At 37.1% G+C, this 26,205-nt stretch overlaps 1 protein-coding gene across 4 annotated transcripts in view; it reads right to left on the reverse strand.

The window, feature by feature from the left end:
* The window catches only part of MAGI2 (membrane associated guanylate kinase, WW and PDZ domain containing 2), a 1,483,072-nt gene that overhangs the window by 346,723 nt on the left and 1,110,144 nt on the right, over positions 1 to 26,205 (reverse strand). For all 4 annotated transcript variants that reach the window (XM_050782786.1, XM_050782785.1, XM_050782788.1 and 1 more), the window contains exon 7: positions 19,423 to 19,480. In XM_050782786.1, coding sequence (XP_050638743.1) covers positions 19,423 to 19,480 — 58 coding nt within the window. The remainder of the gene's footprint in view (positions 1 to 19,422; positions 19,481 to 26,205) is intronic.

Raw genomic sequence — 26,205 nt, forward strand, 5'->3', positions numbered from 1 at the left:
GGGATGCAGTTATGCATGCAACAGAGTTCCTCCAACTTGCCACCTGCATGTAATTATTTTCTTAGAAAAGTTAATGTGTAGCCACCTGCTTTATGGTCACTATGTTGAAAATATTCCATTTATCATCAAAATGAGTTTCTAGAGTTCACAGAGAATGAAAATACCAATGAGCTAGCTTGGCAAGCTTTGGACCCCACAGACAGCAGAAGCAGGGTATGGCTCTAGCACCATAAGCTAATTGCTACAGAACATTTCCATTGTCACAAATGAAGTCATTCATTTGAAATTTAAAATGCTCACAAGCTCTGAAAGACTTATCACAAAGAAATGTAATTGTAGCTGAATAGAAACTTGTCTTCCTTATGCTTCCAAAATGAATAGTTTCAAGTTCTTTCAGCAAGGATTTGGGGGTCTTACAATGTGTACAAAAAGATGTGAATGACAAACGTCATCCTTCTCATTGTTGAGGCTCTGTGAGATAAGTACTAGCTATTTCATCTAGCTCCCATACAGAACAAGAAACTGGGAAGCTACCAAGAGTTCTTGCTATTTAATTATATCTAGTCTATTGTCATATTTTGTTAAGAGAATCTTGAGCTATTAAAAGTTAAAAGAGTAAGAGTCATATTCTGAAGTGGGTATATCTTGAAGACTCCATTTTCTCTTTACAGAAGGGAAAGACTACTGATGAGAGATGCTTCCAAATTAAAAATGGCAAAGGACTCAGGATATTTAAGGATGAAATTCCACTGCCTGATCTCTTTGTCCTCACATTCACTTATCTGCAGTCTGACTCTCTCCTCTCACCATGGAATGGAAACTTAGAGTAAGTTCCTATGTGGCAGTGCTTTAAAATTCCAGATGCACCAGAGAGCTTCAAAAACAAACAGAAAACAGAAGACTCAGGCCTACCCTAAATCAACTGATTCATAATTTCAGAATGAGATCCACAGGCACTGGCATTTTTTAAATGAAAGAAAGCTTCCCAGGTGTCCCTAGTGTGCAGCTAGGGCTGTGATCCCCTGGGTTAGAAGCTCAGAATGTGTGAAAAGGTGTTGCATAAGGAGTATCTTGCCTGATAAGATTTATGCAGAAGCCTCTTTTTCTGTCTATGGCCTCAGGGGGGATTAGGAAATGCATCTTTGCTCCTGAAGAGGACTTTGGCCTCAGAAGTTTCAAACAAGCACTGAGGGAAGGAAATATTTGCAGCTGATTAGAGGACACGCTGCCAAAGGTGGTCCCTGGTCCAGGTCCTATTTGCCTGTCATTTTCTTCATTGTGGAGAGGGAAGGGAGGAATTAGGAGGAAAGTCTTACATACTGAGCCCATCAGTATGCACAGGACAGGTTTGCTGAAGGTTATCAAAGCCATCCCCCAACCCTTACCATCAGTGCTCCGTGTATATCTGTATCTCAGTCTGTTCACAACCCACCTTGCTTCTCCTGGGGTTTTTGCAGAGAGTCTCTTTCAGTGCATAGTCGTGAATGACACCTTTGTACCTGCAGGTTACTATTCCCACCATCTTGACTTCAGTGGACATTTAGAAATAATCAATGAGGAAGAGAGAAGGGAGCAGCTTTTAAGTGGAGACTGTATCACAGATAAAATGTTTCCAAGGTATCCAAGGTGACTGTACTAATTATCCAAGGCATGAGGTACACAGTGCTCAAATATTTACTGAATAAATACGTGAATGGAGGAAGGCAGGCAGGAAAGAAGATATATCTCTGTTTTCTAGCTTCACTCTTCTGTGAAATACACAGTGTGGGCAGGGCATGATGGCCCATTTCTGTAACCCTAGCACTTTGGGAGGTCAAGGTGGGCAGACTGCCTGAGCATAGGAGTTTGAGACTAACCTGGGCAATGTGGCGAAATCCCGTCTCTACTAAAAGTATAAAAATTAGCCAGGCTTGGTGGCACCAGTGCCTGTAGTCTCAGCTACTTGGGAGGCTGAGGTGGGAGGATCACTTGAGCTTGGGAGGCAGAGGTTGCAGTGAACTGAGATTGTCCCACCATACTCCAGCCTGGGTGACAGAGCCAGACCCTGTTATACACACACACACACACACACACACACACACACACACACACACACACACACACACATTGTGGACAATCAGAACTTGGTGTGAAACTCAGGGCTAGTTTATTTGGTACAATCATTTTTACATTTGGGTAAATCCACGGAATCCTTCAAAACAGAATCTTTCAACATATTCCAGTGATAGGAGAAAATGTCATCCCACTTTGGTGATAAACGATTTAAATCTAAGGAACTGATAACTTATAGCAGCTGCTATCTTGGGTTACAATAGAAAAGTGTGAATAAGGAAAAGCACTATATTAGAGATGAAATGTGGGAGCATTAGAGAAGCAGCAATTCAGCATTGAGAGTAGGAGTGAGAGGACTGGCTTGGAGCTTGGCGTTGTGGCTCAGGATGACCACAATGCAAACTGGCTTCTTTTGGGGCTTCCTGAATGAACGTAGTGTGGATTTCATGGTTGCTTGGAATCCCTAGGCTTTCTCTAACCCCAATTCCAATTTCCCATCTCTGCACTGTTACCACCTCCCATCTGAACCCCTAGACTACAGCTGAACTAGCAGGCAAACACAGACATTGCACCCTCCCTGACTATATTTTATTCATTTTAATATGAGCCTTGGGAAGACTTCATAATCTTTTCTCTACTGTCATGTTTGAATAAATGGAATAAAAACAACTTCATGCTTTGGAAACTATGGGAGGAAAATAACCCCAGAAGGATCTTCTGGAGCCAACCCTCTTCCAAGAAGACAGGATAGTATAATTATGAGCTTAGTCTCTGTAGTCATGATGCTCACATCCAAGCTCCCGCACATCCTAGGTGTGTAACCATGAGCACATCATTTACCCTTTTTGTGCTTCAGAATTTTTCACCTGTAAAGTCAGATAAAAATAATATTCACCTTATAGAGTTGTTGTGCATATTAAATGAGTTAAAATGGGTAAACTGCTTAAGAATAGTGCCTGGATATAAGTACTCAACCAATGCTAACTATCATCATTCATCAAATATTTATTTCCCAAAGTGTCTTGACTAGACACTATGGTTGGTAGGGGAGGGACAAAGATGAATCAGGCACATAGTCTAGCAGGGGAGAGAAAACAGGGGCAAAAAAGAATTATGATGCAAAACAAGGTTATATAATACAATGTATGCCTTACAGGGCTTTGAGATGCTGAATTTTAGAACTACTAGATTAAAGCCTAATGTTTTAAATATGTTATTATAAAATATGAGTTTTGAATAAATGGAAAAATGGAATCTATTTTACTTGGAGCATTTTTAAAAAACAGAATAATTGAATCCTGCCTCTTGAAAGATTTCTTCCCAATTCTAACACTTAAGTGATAATTTTCCTTCTATAAATGTTCATTCATTATTCCCTACTGTACCTGGGGGAATGTCAGTTTGCTTTGTGAATGTGAATGGGAAGATTGAGTCATTCACATGTTAATTTCTCCTGCTCTTCCTGGACATCAGGGTGTCTGCATTGGGGAAATAGTATCCAGGTGGGAGGTGGAATCATGGCCAACTGAGAAGAATATCCACATATTGGCACTGAAACTCTTACAGCTGAGTCTGTCCTCCACTCCACACTAGGTTGAGCTTCTCAAAATGTATATTTTCACATAAATGAGATCTCTTCCCTCCCTCAGTAGTAATGCTAAGTTATTTAGTTAAGACACTAACCTGTAATGTGTATTTTATATATAAAGGAAGATTCATTACTAAGCCATTACTCTTCACTAATTCCATGGAAAACTTCGAATTAACTCCTAGCAGACACGGCTGTACGCACTGTCAATCACATCATGAAGCACCCAGGACCTACAAGGTACATAGATTCAATTTCAAAAAATTCAGAGCCACTAGGCATGCATTAAAAAATGTTTTCTATTGATCCCTTCTCACTCCCATAAAGCATCTCTCTAAAATGTTATTGCTGAGTACAGGAGGAGATCATTGTTATCAAAGGTATTTCTAACCGTCTGCTTCTAGATTGAGTGAAAGTAATGAATTATAAGTTCATAGAATAGCTAAAGGAAAACTAAAAGACCACACTATTTCAAGATGTTTCTGTATTTGAGACAAGACTAATAAGTCCTCTTCTACTGGTATCTGACAACCTGACTAGGTAGTTTAAGTGCTTTATGTCTCATATATAATTCCATTGATTCCTCAGTATTCTGGGCACTAAGGACACAAAGGTGAACATGACACAATCCTTTCCTCCAGGAGGCTCATACTCCAGTGGGAGAGAGACACAAGTTGGATGACCAATCATTTCAGTTTGCCTGGGACTAAGGAGTTTCCTGGGATGCAGGGCTTTCGGTTTTCAAACAGGGATAGTCCTGCATAAGTTAAGATGAGTTACCCATTCTAGAAGTGGCCAGGAAAATATAACACAAGGCAAAAAGTGCTGAAATTTGTATGCATGACGTAAATACTCAGAGGGAGAAAAGACAACTTAGTTTGATGGTTCAGGGAAAGCTTCCCAAAGAGACATGTAAACAGATTGTAGAAGGATGAAAGTATTTTGCTGGATGGAGAAGGGGGCATTTTAGGAAAAGAGTAGTAGATATAGAGGTGTTCAGTAATACTCAAGTTCTGCCTACCTAGAGCACAAGGCTAGTGCACATGGACATGCATGTGGGAGCAAGAGGTGTAGGGGAGTGGATGCAAGCTACAAGACTGGAAGGAAAACAGTTCTGAGTCATGGTATGGAGTTTTGTTTAGTCTGAAGATCTCCCTACTTCCATTGAGACCTTAGTGTAATGGAACTGCAGCTTTTAAAGTCTCCATCTTGGATGATGTACCTTATTCCTGAACTTGGGAGCATTTAAGATGAGTTTCACCACACATCAACCAAATAGGAAAGCTGTGGTTCTCCCTAGAATTCCCAAGCATTTTGGCATAATTTCCTGGCTACCTCCAGTGTCCTAGGTATTGTTTTCACCTGGGATGTGAGGTTGAATAAGAAATATTCCATGAGTATGAAAAAGTCATCCAGGGAAATAGCCATTTCTATGTACAGGGAAGGGTGAGAATAGTCTGACTTGTAACATACTCTATGTTGAACTGGATTGCTATTTCTTAATAAATTACTTATGAGTTGCTAAAATGTGCAGTCACAATATAACTTAACTGAACTCCAAAAAATATGCATTCATACATAATGATAGACATAGACAGCCATGGATACAGGCATCCTTTGGAGCTTGACTCTAAGGAGAGTCAGAGAATTACCAAAGACACTCAGAATACTGGGCAATCACAAAGGCAACCTCACTGATGTCTGCGATTATCCAGGAAGGAGGGAATCAGGAGAAGAATGCTAGTGAGGGGAAACTGACAAGGCTGTGGCAGATTCTGAAAGTCACCAGGCCATGAAATTAACTCCAATTCCATATAATACCCAAATTTCAGGTTTCCAAGATGAATATTCAGAGATGAGGAAAACATTGAAGAAGTATTATTCTTGACTACCGAGTCTTTATGACCACATAGACCAGGAGGAAATCAAATATATAGCAATTCCTTTTATATGCTAGAATGTGATGCAAGAGGGATTAGAAAACACGACAAAGTCAAGAAAAAATACTTTTGATAAGTTTTAGGGAGAAAAGGATATATTGCTGGATACCTAGAATCTACATAGAATCTTTCAATACCTTGCCACTAAATGTGACGGCAAGATCTAGGAGTGAGCGGGAGGCTACAATTCTGTTAGGTAAGGACCCTGGGAAGACAGAAGAGGCATGGAGAAAAAGTAGTGGGAATAGAGGATAAAGTTTCAGCAGCACTAAGAACAGAGAAAGGTGGCAATAAGTTGCTTCAGTGTTGTTTTTAATAGATTGGTTTATTGGGGACAGGTATTGTGACACAGTTTTATATAATTCACACACTGTGTCTAAAATTATGCCATTACTAGAAGATCAAAGCTTTGCACAAATGAGATGCTAGTTTCATGTAACTGTAATGGGGGATGTATTTTCAAATAACTTGTTTGTTCTTTTCCATAATACAGATCTATATCCCCACAGTGGGCTGAGTTTGTGTTTTTCATTCTGAAGCTCTTAATAAAGAACAGGAAAGGTGTGATGTTGGATATTTCTGAAGAAAATTCCATTTGTGCACTTTTAAAGTTAATTCCAATTCAGATTTAAATTCTGTTTAATAGATGCCAGTTTGTTGAAAGAAACAGTTGTATGAAGAATGAATGTCAGCCTTGTAAAAAGACAAAGGAGAGACTAAAGGGAAGATAGTGGATGGCAGAGTGGGATGGGAGCTAATATTCACCTAGTAAATACTATATGTTGACCCTCAGTGAAATAGGTTGCATGCTTTTAAATCACTTGCTCTTCCGAGAGGGTAAACCATTTTCTGCAGATCTCACATTAAGCAGCAGATGCACGAACAAAGCCTAGCTCCATGTAGTGCCAACATCCAAGAACATCAAGTTATGTGATTCTGCTACAAATATACACTTAACTTTTATGGTAAAATTACTTATGTATGTACAGACAAGGGCTATGTCTGGTAATCTGCAATACACTTCAGCCAGGTGATTCTCAACTTCTTTTTATCAGTTTTCATTATGAAATTGGAAACTTTAAAAACATTGTAAATTACCTGCTGATTTTCTGAAGACAAAAATGTGAAAATTCAGATTTTGATATATTAAATATTTTTAAAGAACTCAGTGATTACGTGCATAGAAACAGGGACTGAACATGTTTTACCAGAAAATGTGTGTGTGTATGCATTTTACATATTGGAAAAAGTGAGAAATGAAATGGTAATGAGGGCATGAATGAGGAGTCGGGAGACCTGGCTTTGTGTAACATTGCTTTCAAACCAGAAGGATCTGTTCCAAGGGTTGTCTTTCGGCTTCCCTCAGGGCAAGTCCTAATATCCATTTCTTGAACTCGTTGCCCTTACCGACTCTGGAAGTTGAGTGTGGGTCATGTCTCTGGCAATTATGATAATGATAATAAGGTGATTCTGTGCTAATATTTATGAATAAGATTACAGTTCCATGTGAGGGAGAATGGAGGTTGTCAACAATAACAAAACTACGTATGTCTTGTCTCAAACTTATAAAAGAATGCTGTACGTTGTAGGCCAGGTTCAGTTCTTCTGAGGGCCAGTGATCTAAGAAGAAATGGAGCAATTTGTTAAAGGATACAGACTTACAGCTAGACAGGAGTAAGTTCTGGTGTTCTACAACACTGTAGGATGACTATAATTTACAATACGTAGTCTCAAACAGCTAGATGGAGGATATTGAATGTTCCCAATACAACTAAATTATAAATGAGATGACGGATATGCTAATTACCCTCATCTGATCACTATATTTTATAAGTTTCAAAATATCACTATATACTCCATGAATATGTATACTTATTATTTGGCAGTTGAAAGATTTTATAAAAGGACATAGAAACATGTCACTTAGCAAGGAATTTTTTTATGTATCAGGGTGGAACCTTGAATGCTGGTGGGAACTCTTCCCAAATACCCACATAAAAGTCACCTGTAAGGGGAGCACTTCTCACTCCACCTGTGCTATATTCACCACCAAACCTTGGACACCAACAAAGGCAAGGGGGTGCCACCTGACTCTCTGATATCCTCAATCTCACTGGGATTCACCAAAGTGAAAGCCACTTCCAATGAGTCTGAGTGGTCCTTCTCTTCCATTTTCAGACCAAAACAGCATTTTGGGTTTAAGCTACAATTGAAGATTTGGTCTACCACACACTATCTTTGAGAAAATTCCCCTAATGTTTCTGAACTGCAACTGCCTCACCTGTAAATATTCTAGTCATTTCATAGGACTGTTTTGAGGAGCAAACAAGATAAAATATATGAAAATGTTTAAAGATGAAGCACTGTATACATTTATTTTTGACATTCTTGGACTATTCAGGGCCTGGGAGTCAAACGCAACTTCAATATGGACAGTGTGAAGACTCTTAATTCTTGTCCTCGGCTGCAACAATATTTTTATCACCTACTAGTTTGATAGCCCGGCTTCTTTAAGTTTCATTTTCTGTGTTTGTAAAATAGCAGTAATAGCATCTCCCATTAAGCATTGTGGTGGTGATTAAATGAGTTTTACAAAATGCCTAATACATAACAAGTACTTAATAATGGTAGCTATTCATATTTTTTTCTCTGGCTTAATAGTTACTAAATAAGACTCCCTTGGAGATAAAATTTACATATGAGGTCAGTGCCCCAAAATAAATTACTAAGCAACACTAGCGAAAAAGAAAGATAACCATTCCTGTCGTTTTATTTATCTGAAAATACATTCACATTATTTTGATGCCCAATTAAAACTGGAGAAAGTGAAGTAAGAAGAATAGAATGAAGGGGTCCTGTCATCCTCCATAGGTGAGTGTTGTGCTTAGTGGAAAGTTGAATTAAGATCTTTACATTACAACAAACTCAACAAGTAGGGCTTAAGAAGCTTTCAGAGATATGTAACCTTATGATAAGTTTGAGACTACATTTATGCAAAACTAATTTTATTAGCATAACGAATAGACTTTTTTTTTCTTTTGCCTTTAGTAAATCCAGTTAACCTTCTCAGACACAGAATAGAATTTCTTTTCTTTATACTAGTAATTTGGCTTACTTAACTGTATTAAACTGAAATGTGAAATTTGTTGATTAAAGTTTTTATGATTCATCCATTTTTATTACACAATTAACTCAGTCTATGTAATATAATCTCATCTAATTAAATATGGAATCATCTGATAAACACTAGTAATAAATACTGTTTAACGATGTCATTTTTTATTGTTAAAAAAAAGAAAAAGAATTTTCCTTTCTAATGTGTTCAGCTTTGACAGTAGTTAAAAATATATCTCTGGGCTGGGTGTGATCCTGGGAAGTCGAGGCTGCAGTGAGCAGTGATTGCGCCACTGCACTCCAGCCTGGGTGACAGAGTGAGACTCCGTCTCAAAAAAAGGAAAAAAATATATATATATTATATATTCTCCATATATGTGTGTGTGTATATATACACATACATATATATGTATCTATATAGGTGTATATATATGTGTGTATATACACATATATACATGTATACATATATATACATGTATACGTATATATACGTGTATATATACGTGTTTATTCCTCATGCTTGGCCTGGCCTACCCTTCCGCCATTGCAACCTTGGGATATGAGGGACCCTACCCTTCCTGCATCATCGCCCTGGGATGTGGGGGATCCAGGGGCGGCAATCCAGGTGCCACAGGCAGCCTGGGACTAAAGCTGGGGGCAAGGGAAGGGCCTTAGTCACTGCCTTTCTATAAGGTTATTTTAAACAGCTCTAAGATTTGTAGAGGCATAATTTGTCTATGACCTACTTGTTCAGGAGAGAGTTTTAGAAAACCAATAGAACAACCAGTTACTTTGGTTTCAATATTGGCAAAAGGGACCTGGAACATTAATTGGAGGGAGCCCTGCCTTGTGAAAGGGGCATCTCTTTTTAACTCCCACCTTGTCGTATACCATACTCTGTGGCTGTTATAATGTGAAGAAATGCTTAGGGACAGCATGAGCTTACTGTTATACAAAGGATATTTTAGAGAAGCATAAACTAGGAAGATGTGTGACCAAGAGGTGGCAGGGGTTGCCCTTGCTCCTTTCCTGTATTTTGGGGTCAGAATCAAATAAATTACTTTGAAAGAAAAAACCAGTTCTTATCCACCTTTTTTTGTTCATAAACTTATCCTTTATCTTTAGTAATGCCCTTTTAATGTCAGTATTAATATCAGCCCTCATGTCTTTGGATATCAAGTATATTTATATATTTTTTTCTATAGCTTGGTAAAAAGAATCCACGATAATAATTTGCCCTTCTGAGAGGCCTTCTTTCCATAACACTCACATGATGGGATTGTTAAAATCATTAAAATAAAAGAATGGTAATATATGTTACTGTTTAACCAAATAAAAAGTAGAAATGGAAGAAAATGCTTTAAAAATTTTAAGTATTTTTTGATCAGCCACTGTAATGAGAAAATACAGAGGCTTACAGAAAAAAAGGCCAAATTTATTCTTGTTAAGATAAAGTGGCAGTGAGTTAAAAGAGATCTTAGCAATCACCTAATCCAAACCATTCAATTAACAAATTAAAGCTAGAGAGGTTAAATGTAATTTTGCACTAACCTGTAAATTCAAAATTGTGGATGGAAAAAACATAAGCTATTACTAACATTATGACTTATGACACACAAAAGGAATTTTGAAAAACATTACCTGCATATTGAAAAAGAGATGAATTATAGTTCTCATGTGGGGATGAAGTGGTAATACATTTTACCCAGTTAGGGTAAACCATCTTCTGCTTTATTATTCAATTATAGGATGCCCAAAGAATAATATCAGTCTGCTTTGGTTTGACTTCCTCAGTTTAACTAAGTTCCTTCATACCTTTGACACTGCTGGCATCTCTTTGGGCTGACTGTGATCCCAGTTATGAATCTATTAAAGATCTAGGAGATGCAAATGCCAGCCAACTACTTTAATTCCAGAAAGAATTATTTTCCAACACCAAAGGAAAAAAAGTGGCAGTGTTGTTTTAATATGCCAGTCACCAACAGGATAGGATCTTGAGGAAATTTTAGGGTAATTTTGACTCAGCCATTTTCACTTTATGGGCTAAGTTTAGAACTTAATCTCAGCCTAAGATATGATTCCAAAGTATGTAATGATACAGATTGTTAGCATGAGACAATCTGCAGTTCACGCACAAGAAGCAGAACATGTTCAATCTCGAGAGAGGAAAACTAATAAGCTATATGAGCAACTGTTCCACAAATAGTAGAATAATCATCATCTATTTGTCATAGAACATTGCCTTGGTGAGTGGCAAACAGGATTGTCCAATGAAAGATGCTAGCAGTGTTTTCTGGGTTGCCTAGCAATGAGCTACCTGGGACAAGGGTCCCCTCTTCCAGCAGGACAGCACTTCTCACGCAGCTCACATCCAGCTCCAAAGGTTGTCTGCAACTCTCTTAATCAACAATTCCCCAAGTTCAGACTGTCTTCCCTGCCTTCACAAGGCCATTCATCATATAAAAATGATGGAGTAGAAGGAAGGAACATGGTCCTTCTTTGGCAGCAGAAAGCATGGTGTCTCCAGCTGTGAGCATTCCTGCCCTCTCTTCCTGGGACGTCAAGGGGTGAGGGTCTGTGTACCGCACACTGTTACCCTCTGCCAGGAAGTTTCCCTGCTTCTGTGCTACCCTGTGTGCTATTGTGCTGTTTGTCTATGCTTAGGCCTCTCCAGAGGTGCCTAAACAAGGGCCTGATTTGTTAGATTCAGAAAAAATGCTTGGGCCAGGTGTGGTGGCTCACTCCTGTAATCCCAGCATTTTGGGAGGTCGACGCGGATGGATCACGAGGTCAGCAGTTCAAGATCAGCCCGGCCAAGTTGGTGAAACCCCATTTCTACTAAAAATACAAAAATTAGCCAGATGTGGTGGCGAGTGCCGGTAATCCCAGCTACTCAGGAGGCTGAGGCAGAGAACTGCTTGGACCCGGGAGGCAGAGGTTGCAGTGAGCCAAGATCGTGCCACTGCACTCCATCCTGGGTGACAGAGTGAGACTCCATCTCTCTGGGGGGGAGAAAAAAAAAAAAGCTTGAAGACAAACACAACTGCCCCCCGCCCCACAAATGTGTTTATGTTGCAGCTATCTTTATTTACAAATATATTCTCAAATAAATGTTGGTGAGAGGAATAGTTCCTTTGCTTTTTATTATTGGCTTTAGGACAAAGAAAATGTTTTAGAGTTATAAAAATTGTTTGTAAAAAACGGCATTTATTTTGCTCAAGCCTGTAATCCCAGCACTTTGGGAGGCCGAGATGGGCGGATCACGAGGTCAGGAGATCGAGACCATCCTGACTAACATGGTGAAACCCCGTCTCTACTAAAAATACAAAAAAAAAAAAAAAAAACCAGCCGGGCGAGGTGGTGGGCGCCTGTAGTCGCAGCTACTCGGGAGGCTGAGGCAGGAGAATGGCGTGAACCCGGGAGGCGGAGCTTGCAGTGAGCTGAGATCCAGCCACTGCACTCCAGCCTGGGAGACAGAGCGAGACTTTGTCTCAAAAAAAAACAAAAAAACAAAAAGGCATTTATTTTACCTTGTTTTATTTAACAGTTATTTATACATAACTGACATCAAGGTGAATAATTCATTGTTATTTGTAAAAGTCCATCTGCGATTAAACCAATTTAAACTTCTGGGCGCCTAAAACATCCTCTATGTGAAACCAGAAGATTTGTTAAGTAAGGTTGTTGATAAGATGTAAGAGTCGCTAATAAACGTGTATTTAATTACAGAGTCAAGTTTTCATCCTTTCATGTTCAGTGGGAAAGACATTTAGGGGTGGGGGAGTGTGACTAGGATAGAGAGCAAATGTCCATCCTGTTAGAATGAGCCAGCAATGGTGAAGTGTCTCACAGCAGGAAAAATGACCTCTAACTTCAGGAATAGGGAGATGAAGCACCTCCAGATCTTGCCTGGATGGTAGTGGTGAGAAGAGAGACTGGACAGGAGACTTCTTTTCATGTGAAAGGATTGTGGTATAAAAACATTTGAGGGGGCTGGGTGCGGTGGCTCATGTCTATAATCCCGGCACTGTGGGAGGCTGCGGCGGGCGGATCACTTGAGGTCAGGAGTTTGAGACCAGCCTGGCCAACATGGTGAAACCCGACCTCTACTGAGGTGTGGTAGCGCACACCTGTAATCCCAGCTACTTGGGAGGCTGAGACAGGAGAATCGCTTAGAACCTGGGAGGCGGAGGTTGAAGTGAGCCGAGATTGCACCACTGCACTCCAGCCTGGAGTCTCAATTAATAAGTAAGTAAGTAAGTAAGTTTGAGGGACTCTGTCATGAAAAGTAAAGGGAAGCCATAAGCCTTTTAACTGACTGGTAGTTGAAAGAAACATTAGGAAAGTAAGAGTCAGTTGAAGTTTTTATGAGTGAGCAGTACAGAGGGTGGGGGAGGTAAGTGGGAATTATCAACTATGAACTATCAGAAAAGTTAACGTAGTATAAAGAGCATGTGTGTGGAGCTAGGAGGCCCCCTAACTTACTGCTGGTATCTTAGGGACTCATGTCTCTTGAGGCCTGATGACTGGTTTTATCCAGGCTGGAAGAAATGATGCCCCAAATTATGAAATCAGCCTGGGTCAGCTAGAAAGACGTAAAACGTTAAACCAGTTGTAAGTTAAGGTCAAATAAGTTAATTAATAAAAAAGCTGGCTCTAGTTCAGTTAGAGGTAGGACACTCACTATTTGTTTTGACATCCTTGTTCCTTTTGTTCAACTATAAAGTGGAGTTTACTGATTCATGCTTGCTTAATAGAGGAAAATATGTTGTAAAGTATAAAAATGGAACCAACTTATTAACATGAAAATATAGCTACTCTATCGAGAGGCTGTTTTTTTTTCTAAATGGCATCAGCATTGCTTTGACCTTATCAGTCATATTTCCTTAGAAAACTCAGTTAACTCCTTTGAGATTTGATCTTCTCTTTTGTACATGTTGTGACTGTCATCTGGGATGATGGATGTAAAAGCACATTAAAATAAAAGTTAAAATAAAAAGTTAAAATAATGCCTTACACATTAGTATTTCTACTATTATTATAAGAAATTCCCAGCTATATAAGATGATACATATTCTAGATAATTATGACAATATAACCTCCTTATGAATGACTGAAGACTCAACCCCTTTGGAAGCCAGTTTCTGGAGCTATGGAACTGTTAATAATTCTGAAGAAACACTGTTTTTATTCATTGTAGCACACTCTGGCCATGGGATTATATGTTTCTTTCCAAATCAAAGTTTCTCTTAGAATTGTTCACTTTTTGAAGTCTACTGTAATTACGAAAGTACTGGAAAAGTAAGTAATGCCAAAAGGAGAGGCTTTCTACATATTATTGGTATATACAAGATTAAAATATTCTAACATTTATTGAACACTTACTGAACATATCTATGTTAAGTGCTAAATACCAACTCTGGAATAAGACTGCTTAGGTTCAAATTCTGGCTCTATCATATAGTACTTATAAAAATATCTATAGCTCAGTTTCCTTACCTATAAAATAGGGATAATAATATAGACTTTCTAGAGTTTCTGGGAAGATTAAATCAGCTAGTACATGTAAATCACTTGGAATAACAGTTGGCATGTACTAAGTGCACAATAAGCGTTCCTCCCCTCCCCTCCCCTTCCTCATTTCTTTCTCATCTTTTTCCTCCTCCTCCTCCCTCCTCCTTCTTGTCTATAACCTGCCTACCCAAGATCTCACAGCTGGGGAGCTACAGGGTTAGCACACTGTGCAACTCTGCAGCCCATACTTTTGGCCACTCAGAGATACTAATTGATATGTCCAAATGCTGTTTATAAGATTTAGAGCTTTCCTTAGTGAGATTTTAAAAGGGTATTCTTTTATGTTTATTTCTAACTGAAAATGTTTCATATGTTTACTGACTTTTTATAAACTTTAAAGTTAGGAACATTTCTCCTAGAAAATTTAGAAAGCTACTCAAAGGCATGAAGCATTATTAAGATAATATATTGAGTTCAAGTTCTCTCTAACCACTTCCCAGCTTGCTACATCATGATGGATACCAACCACTAACCATGAAATGAATGCAATTTTTCCATTTACATTAAATGTTACGTTGAAGATATTATGCAGTATTTTTCATACTTTCTGGAATTGCATACAAATAGTGTTTTATAGTAGCAGATGTGTGACATCACATGAAAAACTTGTAAAACCTTTACATGAAAATCACATCTGCCAGTCTCCACTATCATTTTAACTACAGTTATATGGTTTGCTTCTCTGTCTCTGCCAGAGAAGGCAGTTTTGCATGAAAGTTGTCCCAGCAAATTGTGTCTTCTGGACCAGCAGCTAGTTAAGCAAATTGTGTAGCTGCCATTAAAACCAAAATGTACCCAGCAGACATAATTTCACAAAAGAGGAGAGAGAACCACATTTGTACAAAAGTCACAGCTGTTCAACTCTCCATTTTGCACATTGTTATTAAAAATTTTCCTATCTTTATGAACAGTGACAGTTACATTCCTAGCTAGCAATTTTAGGACTTCTTAATACATAGTGCTAAGTGCTGCACCATCACGGATTTGGTGTCTGTCAGGAAAAATTGGGCTAAGTTCTTTCTGCTGCTACATAGTCAGTTTGCACAGACAGCAGATAAAATTTAAAAAGATGTTGAGCAGGGCCCATTGTTCTCTAAAATAGCTGTGTGTTGCCTCTACTAATCCAAATGAGGGCCAACATTTTTATGTTAAGGTCCAAACAATAAAGATTCCCTTTCTTTCACGTCTTGCTCTCGGTGGCCTTGTTGTCCAGGGCTACTCCAAAGTGGTGGGTAATGGAGCTTGTGGCTCAGAATGCCTGGGTCAGCAGCCTGTCTCCTGAGGCTCTGGATGCAGCATGACCTCGCATTGTCGGGCATCCTGCTGTAGAACAGTACTACAGGGAGGCCAGGGAGGAGACGTTCTTGAGGAATCCCTCATTCTTCTCCAGGGATGGGTCCCAAAGGCTTGTTCAGACCATTATGGGTTATAAATGCTAAATTTATAGCAGGCATTTTGGTTAAGAGTTTGGAGTCTGGGCTCCGCAGTCAAACTACCTGGGTCCAAATTTCAGCCCCTCATCTCAATAATGTGTGGTTCTAGGTAAGTTACTTAACTTCTTTAGCCAGGGTTTCCTCATCTGTAAACTTAAGACAATTTAGCTCATTATCACTATAGAGAGAATTACAAATGTGATAGAAACTGTTAAGCACTGAGACCAGTTAATGGCACATACTAAGCACTCAATAAAGGTTAACAATTTCCATAACATGATGATGATTTTTCTAGTTCTTGAATATATTAAACCTACAATCTTAGAATTGAATTTGCAGGGGACAGAACAGTGGCATAGTGGGGTAAAGTCAGTTATAGTGGTCAAAGCCTGCTCAGTCCAGGTTTCTCCTTTTCTAGCTGTGTAAATTATCTTCTGCTATTGATTGCTGGAATTCCTATTTGCTTGTCTGTGGCTGAGAGGAAAATGTGTGTTTATGCAACTGTGCTAGAGACATTACATTGATTTCAATCAGTGCCCAACCTGCAACTTCTATTCCCAGTTGTTGGTCTATCCGAAGAGAGGTGCTAACTGCTAAACCGGACCTCTTGTGCCCATACATGTAAGCTTTTTTGCTACTGGGTTGGAAGGTGGAATCTTTTTCATATTTTGTAAAGAGTACCTCCAATTGTATGAATGGGTGTGTAATTAAACATAAAATTGATAGCTGTACAGATAATCCATTGCTCATTATCATTAATAGTATCAGTAAATCAACATTTTCTTGACTATATATTAACAAAAAAGATATTGCTTTGTTATATGAACTAAATATTAATATTACCAATTAAAATATAATTCCTTAAGATATTAAGGCTATCACCATAATTATGAATGGAATCTTAATCTAGACAGTTGAAATGGAAATGTTGAGATAGCAACTTTAGACATTTACCAATCTTTTATGGTAAGAAATTAGGTGACTTTCTTCTTCCAACAAAAACACTCTACATACTGAAAGTGATGAATAACCTCTATGTTTACTTATATATTCTTATAGTTACCATAAACAAGGCTACTATTCAGAACCAATATATACCTTGTGTAAATAATAGCGTAATAGAGATGAGATACAGAATTAAAACAAACCATGTAAATAAGTGTATTCCAATTAAAATATTTCAAAAGTTTTTTTGGGATGATGGAAGATATTCCCCATTTCAAGTAATGTATACATCATATACAATAACAGGTATCTTAATTATGTTTATGAAGTTTTTCAAAAGGATGTTTCCAATAGATATTGGGATAATATTCTACTTAACATTGTCTTTAAGTTTGAATTATCTGTTTATTTGTCTCAGTTTTCTGCGTGGCCTGCTACACCCACACACCTAATTACTGACACTGGTCAACTCTATAAAATCATACAATGGGGACAAGACCATGACAAATAATAGAACTGAGTGTAACGGGAAGGAAATTAAACTATTTTGACCCACTGTGACCTGTATATACAACCTCCCAATCACTTAAAATCTAAAACTATTAAAACATGTCAGCCTGATCTAATTATAGAAGACATAACTGACTAAATTCTATATAATTCTCTGACTATGGCTGTGTTACATGGAAAATGAAGTGGAGAAATGTAGAGAGAAGTATAATGTAGGCAAACACACACACACAAAACATCTGAAGTATAAAGATAACAAGAAAAATTTTCATTTAGGGTTACAGCCAGTGTCCAATTTCATAATGAATTACAAAGGATCTACCAGCAGCATATCTTCACTTGCAGAACACACATCTCAATGACCAAGAAGGGGTGAAGCATAGCTTTCTGACATAGGGTTGTCTTGCCTCTCTGTTAGATGATTAGGACAGAGAAGAAAGGTTTTAGTTAAACCTTTTCCTGCACTGGAAGTTAGCTTGACAGGAGCTGAAGATATGAAAAAACAATCTGAAGAATTAAAATAGGGTAGGAGCCAGCAAACTATGACCTGCAGGCAATATATGACCAACTGCCTGTTTCTGTAAATAAAGTTTTGGTGGAACATAGCTGATGTTGCCGGTGGTTGCTTTCAAGCTACAACAGCAGAGCTAAGTAGCTGTAACAGAGGCCGTATCATCCTCCACCCCAAATATTTGCTATCTGGGTTTTTATGGATTTTGCCAACATATGGACTAAGGAATGGTTCTTTTTCAATGATTCTGTGAGGAAATATACTAAAGATAAGATCTGATATGCCTCACACTCAATTCTCTTTCCTTACATGGAATTTCCTTGAATATCTGATGTAATAGGCTTAGACACAGCACAGTTTGATTCAGTGAATTAAGACAAGCTAGCATTTATGTGAAACATTTAGTGTTATATTTATTTATGGACTATAACTATGTTATTTAAAACATACGGGTACTTTAATTCATCAGCAATCTAGTGGGACACAGAGGCCTTATAACTATTTATAAATGATGTCCCTTTATTTTTGCAGTGAGAGATACCTCTATGTACTTAATCTTACTTTTTTGTATCTGTTCAGTGTCCGTGTGACACCATACATTAGATACTATGCTAGAAGACTGCACATGGAAAATGAACTGAATTCACCTTCACTGTGAATCTGGAAATGACTGTGGAGCCAAAACTGGGGCTTTTCCAAAGGAAAATGATGGGTGAAAGTAGTTAAGACAAGTGCTCCTGAGGGAGATCCTCAAGGGCAGAGAGCACACACATTTCACTTATCTGTACACCTCCAGTGCCAAGAAGGGCTTGACACCTAATAAAAGCTCAGTAATGGTTTTTGAATATTGTTACAAAAACAATTTAGCACTAAAGCCAACCTGTAACCCTTGACCATCTGTAATTATTAAACAGAATGTGGTTGGAAAAAACAAAGTAAGATCTTGAGGAACAATGTGGAAGTCTTGTTTTTCAACCTTTGGATTTCTTGGGTAGTGTTTCCCATAAGGAATATATAGGCTTTGTTATTCACCCAAATAACTTTAGGAATATTAAACAATAGACAAGAATGAAAAACAATCGTCTATTGGGAGAGAGAGTTCTAGAAACATAAATCACATATTTAACTTTTAAAAATTATGAATATTACTTAATTTTCCAAGAAACATATGTGTATGTAATTAAACCTGAACAGTTTCTTTGTTCTGAATAAAAGGATGCATGGGGGGATCATTCATACTACAACAAATTATTGCAATGTAACCTCCAATAGGTAACATAAAAATCCAATGTACTGAAAGAATACTGTTGATTTGGAATGAGGTCCTAGAAAAGAAAAAAAATCTAAATTTTATTTTATTTTTCAACTAAAAAATATGGCTGATTCATTTAATTGACTTCAAAATCTGTTTTAATAGAACATCTCGTTTGCACAACCAGTCAGCTCCCAACATTTTGATTGCAAAATGAAAGGCATTTACTTTGATATCTTTAATTATCACTCATTTAGAGGACAGTGTGAAACACACTTTTTCAATTGGTGTTTTAGAATCGTTGAGTCAAAGGAAAGGAATGACAAATTAGCCAGCTGGAGAGGAAAGAAGCAGCTAGCTAGTGCTGCTAGTCTTGCTGGATACTTCAAAGTGAGATGAAAGGGAAATGAAGGGGCTGTTAGCTACCCATGCTCAATAAATAAAATACGAACATAATTTCACAACATATTAATAACAAGTTAATATCACACTTAGAGACTTACTCAACATAATAAGTGCCATAAATGGGATCATCGATTTTTTCCCAGCCATATGGAAGCTCTGAAAAATAAAGAGTTATTTCTTTCAGTAAATAAAGAACAGATAACACAATTTCTAATAAAAAGTAATATAATTTAATTGTTCATGGATTGCAGAAATGGTCTACCAAAGTGGAACAAAGCATTCAGAGTCAGCAACAAATTTCAGAACATATTATAGAAACTATAAGCAGCACTGACTTGAAAATTGGCAGTTAAAACCCAGAGCTCTCTTCTCTGCAGATATACTGCTGGGTCTAGCCATTCGTCTCATGCCAAATAGTAGGATGGCATGTCATCATGTTATCACCATTTAGTGCAATATAGAAGGCAAATCGCTTTCCTGCAAGTGCATATGGTTCTCTTATTTATTTGTATTGCTAAAGGAGCATTTCAGGACAAAGACCACATCTTTCAAAATATATTTCTGAGGACGGCAAATTGTTTCTGATGACTGAAACAAAGACATTATAAATTCTCAATTGATACCCCACTATTTGAGATGGTATGCTTGCTGTTACTCCACGTGGGTCAGAATTTGAATGCTGCCAATACACTCTTTGGGCTTATTTTAAAAATAAGGTCTAAAATTGTGAACATGGTTTCCTTGATAATATAGTTCATGTTTTCAATTCTCCATGGCTAATTCACACATACACACATTAAAAAATATCAACAATACTATAAATCCTATTACAGGCAAAAACATGCTGTCTGAAAACTAGGCTTTGCTTCCTAATATTGTTTTCCAAATACACCAAGGTTTTATAATTATTAACTCCTACAAATATGAAGAAAACTGTATTTTTCTTGATAGATATTTTTATATAAATATAATTTGAAACTAAGATACATTGATAAGTTTAAATGTATTTCAGTGAAGTTTAAGGGTTTTATTATTATAGTAATAATACATATCACTGTAGACAAAGCACAGTTATGAAAAGAAAACTGAAGTTACCTGCAATCCTGCCACCCAGAAATAACCACCATTAATATTTTGGTGAATATCCTTCAAATAATTTTCTATGCATATATGTGCAAATACTTTTAAAAGAAATTATATCATAAAGTGCATATTACTTTTACTGCCTGACATTCCTACTTAACAGAATATTAACGATGTCATTCAATGTGAATGTGTGTTACTGCACAATATCATTTTTAAGGTGGCAACAGTAGTAGTCTGCTGCATGGCTAGAAGCTGTGTAATTCTATCATTTTTCTATTATTGAACATTTGGGGCTTTCCAGTTTTTACCTGTCACGTGTCATCTGTATTGGACCTACTAAAATGTAAATCTTTTATCATGTTTCTATAATATAGTATTGACAAATTCCTAGATGTGAAATTTTGGATCAAAGGGCATGCATCCTTTTATTGTTTTTGACATATATGACTAGATTTCCACCTTCCTAACTCATGAAAAAGTACTAATTTATAATCTCACTGAGAGTGTATGAGTGATTTTGTTTCTCTGTACCATCAAATTAAACACAGATCCACAATTCCGCACCCAAAACTTTTAGAAACATATACATTTTAGAGTTTAGAAGTTTTGCAATTTTAGAAAGTTAACACAGAGCAAATGCTTTCTCTTTCATAACACTCTAAGTAGAGTTGGGGAAAGCAGTTTATAATCGAACATATGAGTATTTCTGCAGCCAAAGATATGATTCATACGAAGAAGGATAACTTAAACTTACAACATCAAATTTGAGAGTACCTTAAGAAATCTTTCTTTCAGAAGGATAATAAGAGTAAACCTTTACTGAGTATTGTTTGTGGTTTGACTACTAAGGGATTTTCTAGGTACTAACTCATTTTATCATGCCAGCAACTCAGGACTTGAAAACCCTGTACTCTGGTTCCAGCAAGCTTACCCAATTTAAATATCAATTCAGAAACTCTGTTTAACAAGGCATAAACACCACTTAATTTAGATTAAGGAGAATAACTATCCAGATGGTTTTCACCAAATCCCCCAAGCTACTGGCAAATTCATCTAGTAAGAAGGAATTCATTTGACAAGTATCTATTGAGCGCCTTTTATAAACAGTTCATCCAAAACCTTTTTTTTTTTATAAGCAGCTTATCCAAAAGTAAAAGACTATACAGAGGACAACAATTAATGTTATGGATATTTGTTATTTATTAATATGGTTCAATACATGGATATGTATTTATAATAGGTTTAACATCATCTTACGAATGCAATAATATATAAAACAATCATGTTCAATAAACATAAAGAGTAAAAGCCTAACGTAGTTAACTTATGAATACAGTCCTACTTCTTAATGCCAATGCCATATGGAAGCATTTCATGGTAAAATTTGTACAATTATCTTTTTATAAAGTAAATGACTCTTTCATTTTAATCTGAGTAAATTACTAGTTCTAAGCAATGTATCCCAGAAGGGCAGAGTTCATTGATTCTTTATCTTTGTCAGATTTACAATGCCAGATTTCCTGGGTACGATTTATTATTTATTATACTTTCCCACTTGTCATCACGCAGTCCTCATCAGAATTTAGGGAGAATCTGCTTTATTTTTCATAAGATATCAATATGTTTTGTCTATTCACTTGGTTGTTTCATATTTCCAAAGTAAACTATTATTTCATGCTGAAACAAAATTATATGTTATAAACATTTGCATTTTAAGAACTGTTAGAGGTCCTAGACTCACACTTTGAGGCAAAATTATACACTAGTTCTAACTTTCTGTTACAAAGAGCATCATTTGTTTCATTTTAAATATTTTCAAGGAATTGTTGGCCGAATCTTACAAGAAACCAGTAACAGATACATGCATTGCTTCATTTATGTCAGAATGGATGTAAAAATATACAACTAATGTTAAAAAAGGTACTTGTATGTATGTGCATATATGAATGTGTAGCTGTGTGTATGTGTTGGCACATGTGTGTTTGTGTGTATTCTTTTAACGACATTTTGCTTCAAAAACAAAGATTTAAGCTAGCATGCTAATGAAAAACCACAATTTTCACAAATTTTTCTTCACTTGTAAAAAGACAAGTCATAAAATAAACTTCTTAACGGTATACACTGAAGAGTACACATCTAGATGATGAAAAATTAAAAAGTTAAGAATTATCTTTCACTGTGAAAATTAAGTTATTTGGACTTGGATTAGTTTTAACAAAAACAAAACAACTGCTGCTTCTTTAAATTAAACTAAAAGATGAGAAAAAGAATTTCCAACATTGTACTATTTGCCCAATCAGGCAAGCATGTAGCTTGGAGCTTTTGGGTCCTAGGTTATTTAGAATACTGTATTCAACAATACCTGACAAATCTGTGGATGATTAAGGTCACACTGATGAAAGAATAACATACACTATGCAACAGGAAAAAATAAACACTTGAGATCAGCAAGGTTAATGCTGCATTAAGAACTGTTTTAATTGAGATTTTCTTCAGGCCATGGAACCATGGAGCAAATTCAGTGATTAAATATTCCTACCCTGTAAAAGTCTAGATTAATTTGTAGTCAATCATATCAGCTTCTAAAACTGGAAAAAACCAAATGATTAAACATGCACCTAGCTTTGCCTGGATTCTGGCATAGTCAGCCTGCTATATTTTTTAAATTTAATTGTGCTTCCCAATTGACAGACCGCTAGCAAGACTAATAAAGATGAAAAGAGAGAAGAATCAAATAGACGCAATAAAAAATGATAAAGGGGATATCACCACCGACCCCACAGAAATACAAACTACCATCAGAGAATACTATAAACACCTCTATGCAAATAAACTAGAAAATCTAGAAGAAATGGATAATTTCCTGGACACTTACACTCTTCCAAGACTAAACCAGGAAGAAGTTGAATCCCTGAATACACCAATAGCAGGCTCTGAAATTGAGGCAATAATTAATAGCCTACCAACCAAAAAAAGTCCAGGACCAGATGGATTCACAGCTGAATTCTACCAGAGGTACAAGGAGGAGCTGGTACCACTCCTTCTGAAACTATTCCAATCAATAGAAAAAGAGGGAATCCTCCCTAACTCATTTTATGAGGCCAACATCATCCTGATACCAAAGCCTGGCAGAGACACAACAAAAAAAGAGAATTTTAGACCAATATCCCTGATGAACATCGATGCAAAAATCCTCAATAAAATACTGGCAAACCGGATTCAGCAGCACATCAGAAAGCTTATCCACTATTTCATTTATTTACTAAATTTTTAGTCAGGTACACTTTCATTACAGAAAACAGAGACCCCTTTATGCTAGCTCAGTAAGAAGATATCCACATTCTGATACTGTGCACTGAGAAGGGCACAGCTTTACCTCTGTAGTATACTTGTCAAAAATAAATAAACTTATGTGTGTGTATTTTTAAACACTCGGGGTTCCACTGTGTTGCCCAAGCTGAACTCAAACTACTGGGCTCAAGCAATCCTCTCCCCTCAGCCTTCTGAGTAGTTGGAACCACAGTGCGCACCACTGTGCCTGGCCAGGAATGCCATTTTGATCATGAGAAACATATGACATACTCAAGTGGAGGGACATTCAATAAAGTAACTGACAAGTACTCTTAGAGAGGGCCGAGGTCATGAAAGAGAAAAACAGACTGGGATATTATCACAGAGTGAAGGAGAATATGGAGATGTGATAACTAAATTTGTTGTGGGATAATGAATTGGATCTTGAACCAGAAGAAGGACATTAATGGAGCAACTGGAAAAATTCACATAAGGTTTGAAGATTAGTTAATAGTTTATATGGATATTAATTTCCTGGGCTCAATGACTGTACTTATGAAAGATGTAAATGTTAGTGGCAGCTAAGTGGGAGTTATGTGGAGCCACTTTGTACTATTTTTGTAATTTTTTAGAGGTTTAAAATAACTTCAAAATGAAAACATGGAAAAATCTAGGTCACTTACTCTTACCATTGATTAGAGGACTTCTACTCACACTTTATTTTAAAAACCTTTACAACTTTTAGTTTAGTTTCAGTGGGGTACATGTGCAGGTGTCTTATCTGGGTATATTTCATGATGCTGAGGTTTGGGGTATGAATGATCCCATCACCCAGCTACTGAGCATAGTAATACATAACAGTTTTCCCCTCCTTCCCTTCACCTTCTAGTAGCCTCAAGTGTCTATTGTTGCCATCTTTATGTTCATGAGTATCCAATGTTTAGCTCCCACTTATAAGTGAGAACATGCAATATTTGATTTTCTCTTCTTGCATTAAATTGCTTAGGATAATGGCCTCTAGCTGCATCCATGTTGCTGCAAAGGACATGATTTTGTTATTTTGTATGGCTGTATAGTATTCCATGGTGCATATGTACCACATTTTCTTTATCCAATCCACCATTTTGGGCACCTAGGTTGATTCCATGTCTCTGCTATTGTAAAAAGTGCTACAGCAAAAATATGTGAGTGCATGTGTCTTTTAGCAAAATGATTTGTTTTCTTTTGGGTGTATACCCTGTAGCAAGATTACTTGCTCAACTAGTAATTCTATTTTAAGTTCTTTGAGAAAGTGTCAAACTGCTTTCCATATAAGTGTTCCCCTTTCTCTGCAGCTTCACCAACATCTGTTGTTTTCTGACTTTTTATTAATAGCCATTCTGACTAGTATAGGATGGTATTCTTTTGTGGTTTGAGTTGTGTTTCTTTGATGATTAGTGATATGGAATATCTTTATATGTTTGTTAGCCGCTTGTATGTCTTCTTTTGTGAGAAGTCTGTTCGTGTCTTTTGCCCATTTTTAAATAAAGTTATTTGTTTTTTGCTTGTTCAATTAAGTTTCTTAAGAATTTTGGATATTAGATTTTTGTCAGATAAATAGTTTGCAAATATTTTCTCCCATTCTGTAGATCTTTTAACTCCGTTGATAGTTTCTTCTGCTGTGCAGAAGCTCTTTAGTTTAACTGGCTCCCACTTCTCAATTTTTGTTTTTGTTGCAATTGCTTTTGAGAACTTGAAGTTGGTTTGCTAGTATTTTGTTGAGGATTTTTGCATCTATGTTGATCAGGGATATTGGCCTGTAAGCTTTCTTTTTTCATTGTGTCTTGCCAGGTTTTGGTCTCATGTTCACACTTTATTAATGTGAAATCAGACACATAGAACACTGGGTTCATTTTGATAGAACTGAAATTTAAATAAAATGAGAATGTAGGATTTTTGCACTTGTATTCTTCTTTTGTATTGTCTTTTTTTTTTTTTTTTTTTTTGAGACAGAGTCTCGCTCTGTCACCCAGGCTGGAGGACAGTGGCACAATCTTGGCTCACTGCAAACTTCACCTGCTGGGTTCAAGTAATTCTTGTGGCTCAGCCTCCTGAGTAGCTGGGATCACAAGCGTGCACCACTACACCTTGCTAATTTTTTTGTATTTTTAGTAGAGATGGGGTTGCACCATGTTGACAAGGCTGGTCTCCAACTCTGATCTCAGGTGATCCATCTGCCTTGGTCTCCCAAAGTGCTGGGATTACAGGGGTGCACCACCATCCTCAGCCTTGTGATGTCTTTCAATAGCTATATTCAAGAGAATGACTTTTAATTTTGCTATCTTACCTTTTATTTATTTATTTTTCTGTTGTCTGTCTTTCTGCTCCCTAGAAAAACTGGGTAAATACAACATTCATGTTTAAATGCAGCTGCATCCTGGGTCCTAGAAGTCACAGATTCAGTAACAGGAATGCTAAATCTAGAGTCAGGCACTGTTCCCTTCTTGGGAGGCAGTGTCTTGTAC

This window comes from Macaca thibetana, chromosome 3, assembly GCF_024542745.1.
Source record: "Macaca thibetana thibetana isolate TM-01 chromosome 3, ASM2454274v1, whole genome shotgun sequence".
NCBI classification, from domain to species: Eukaryota; Metazoa; Chordata; class Mammalia; order Primates; family Cercopithecidae; genus Macaca; species Macaca thibetana.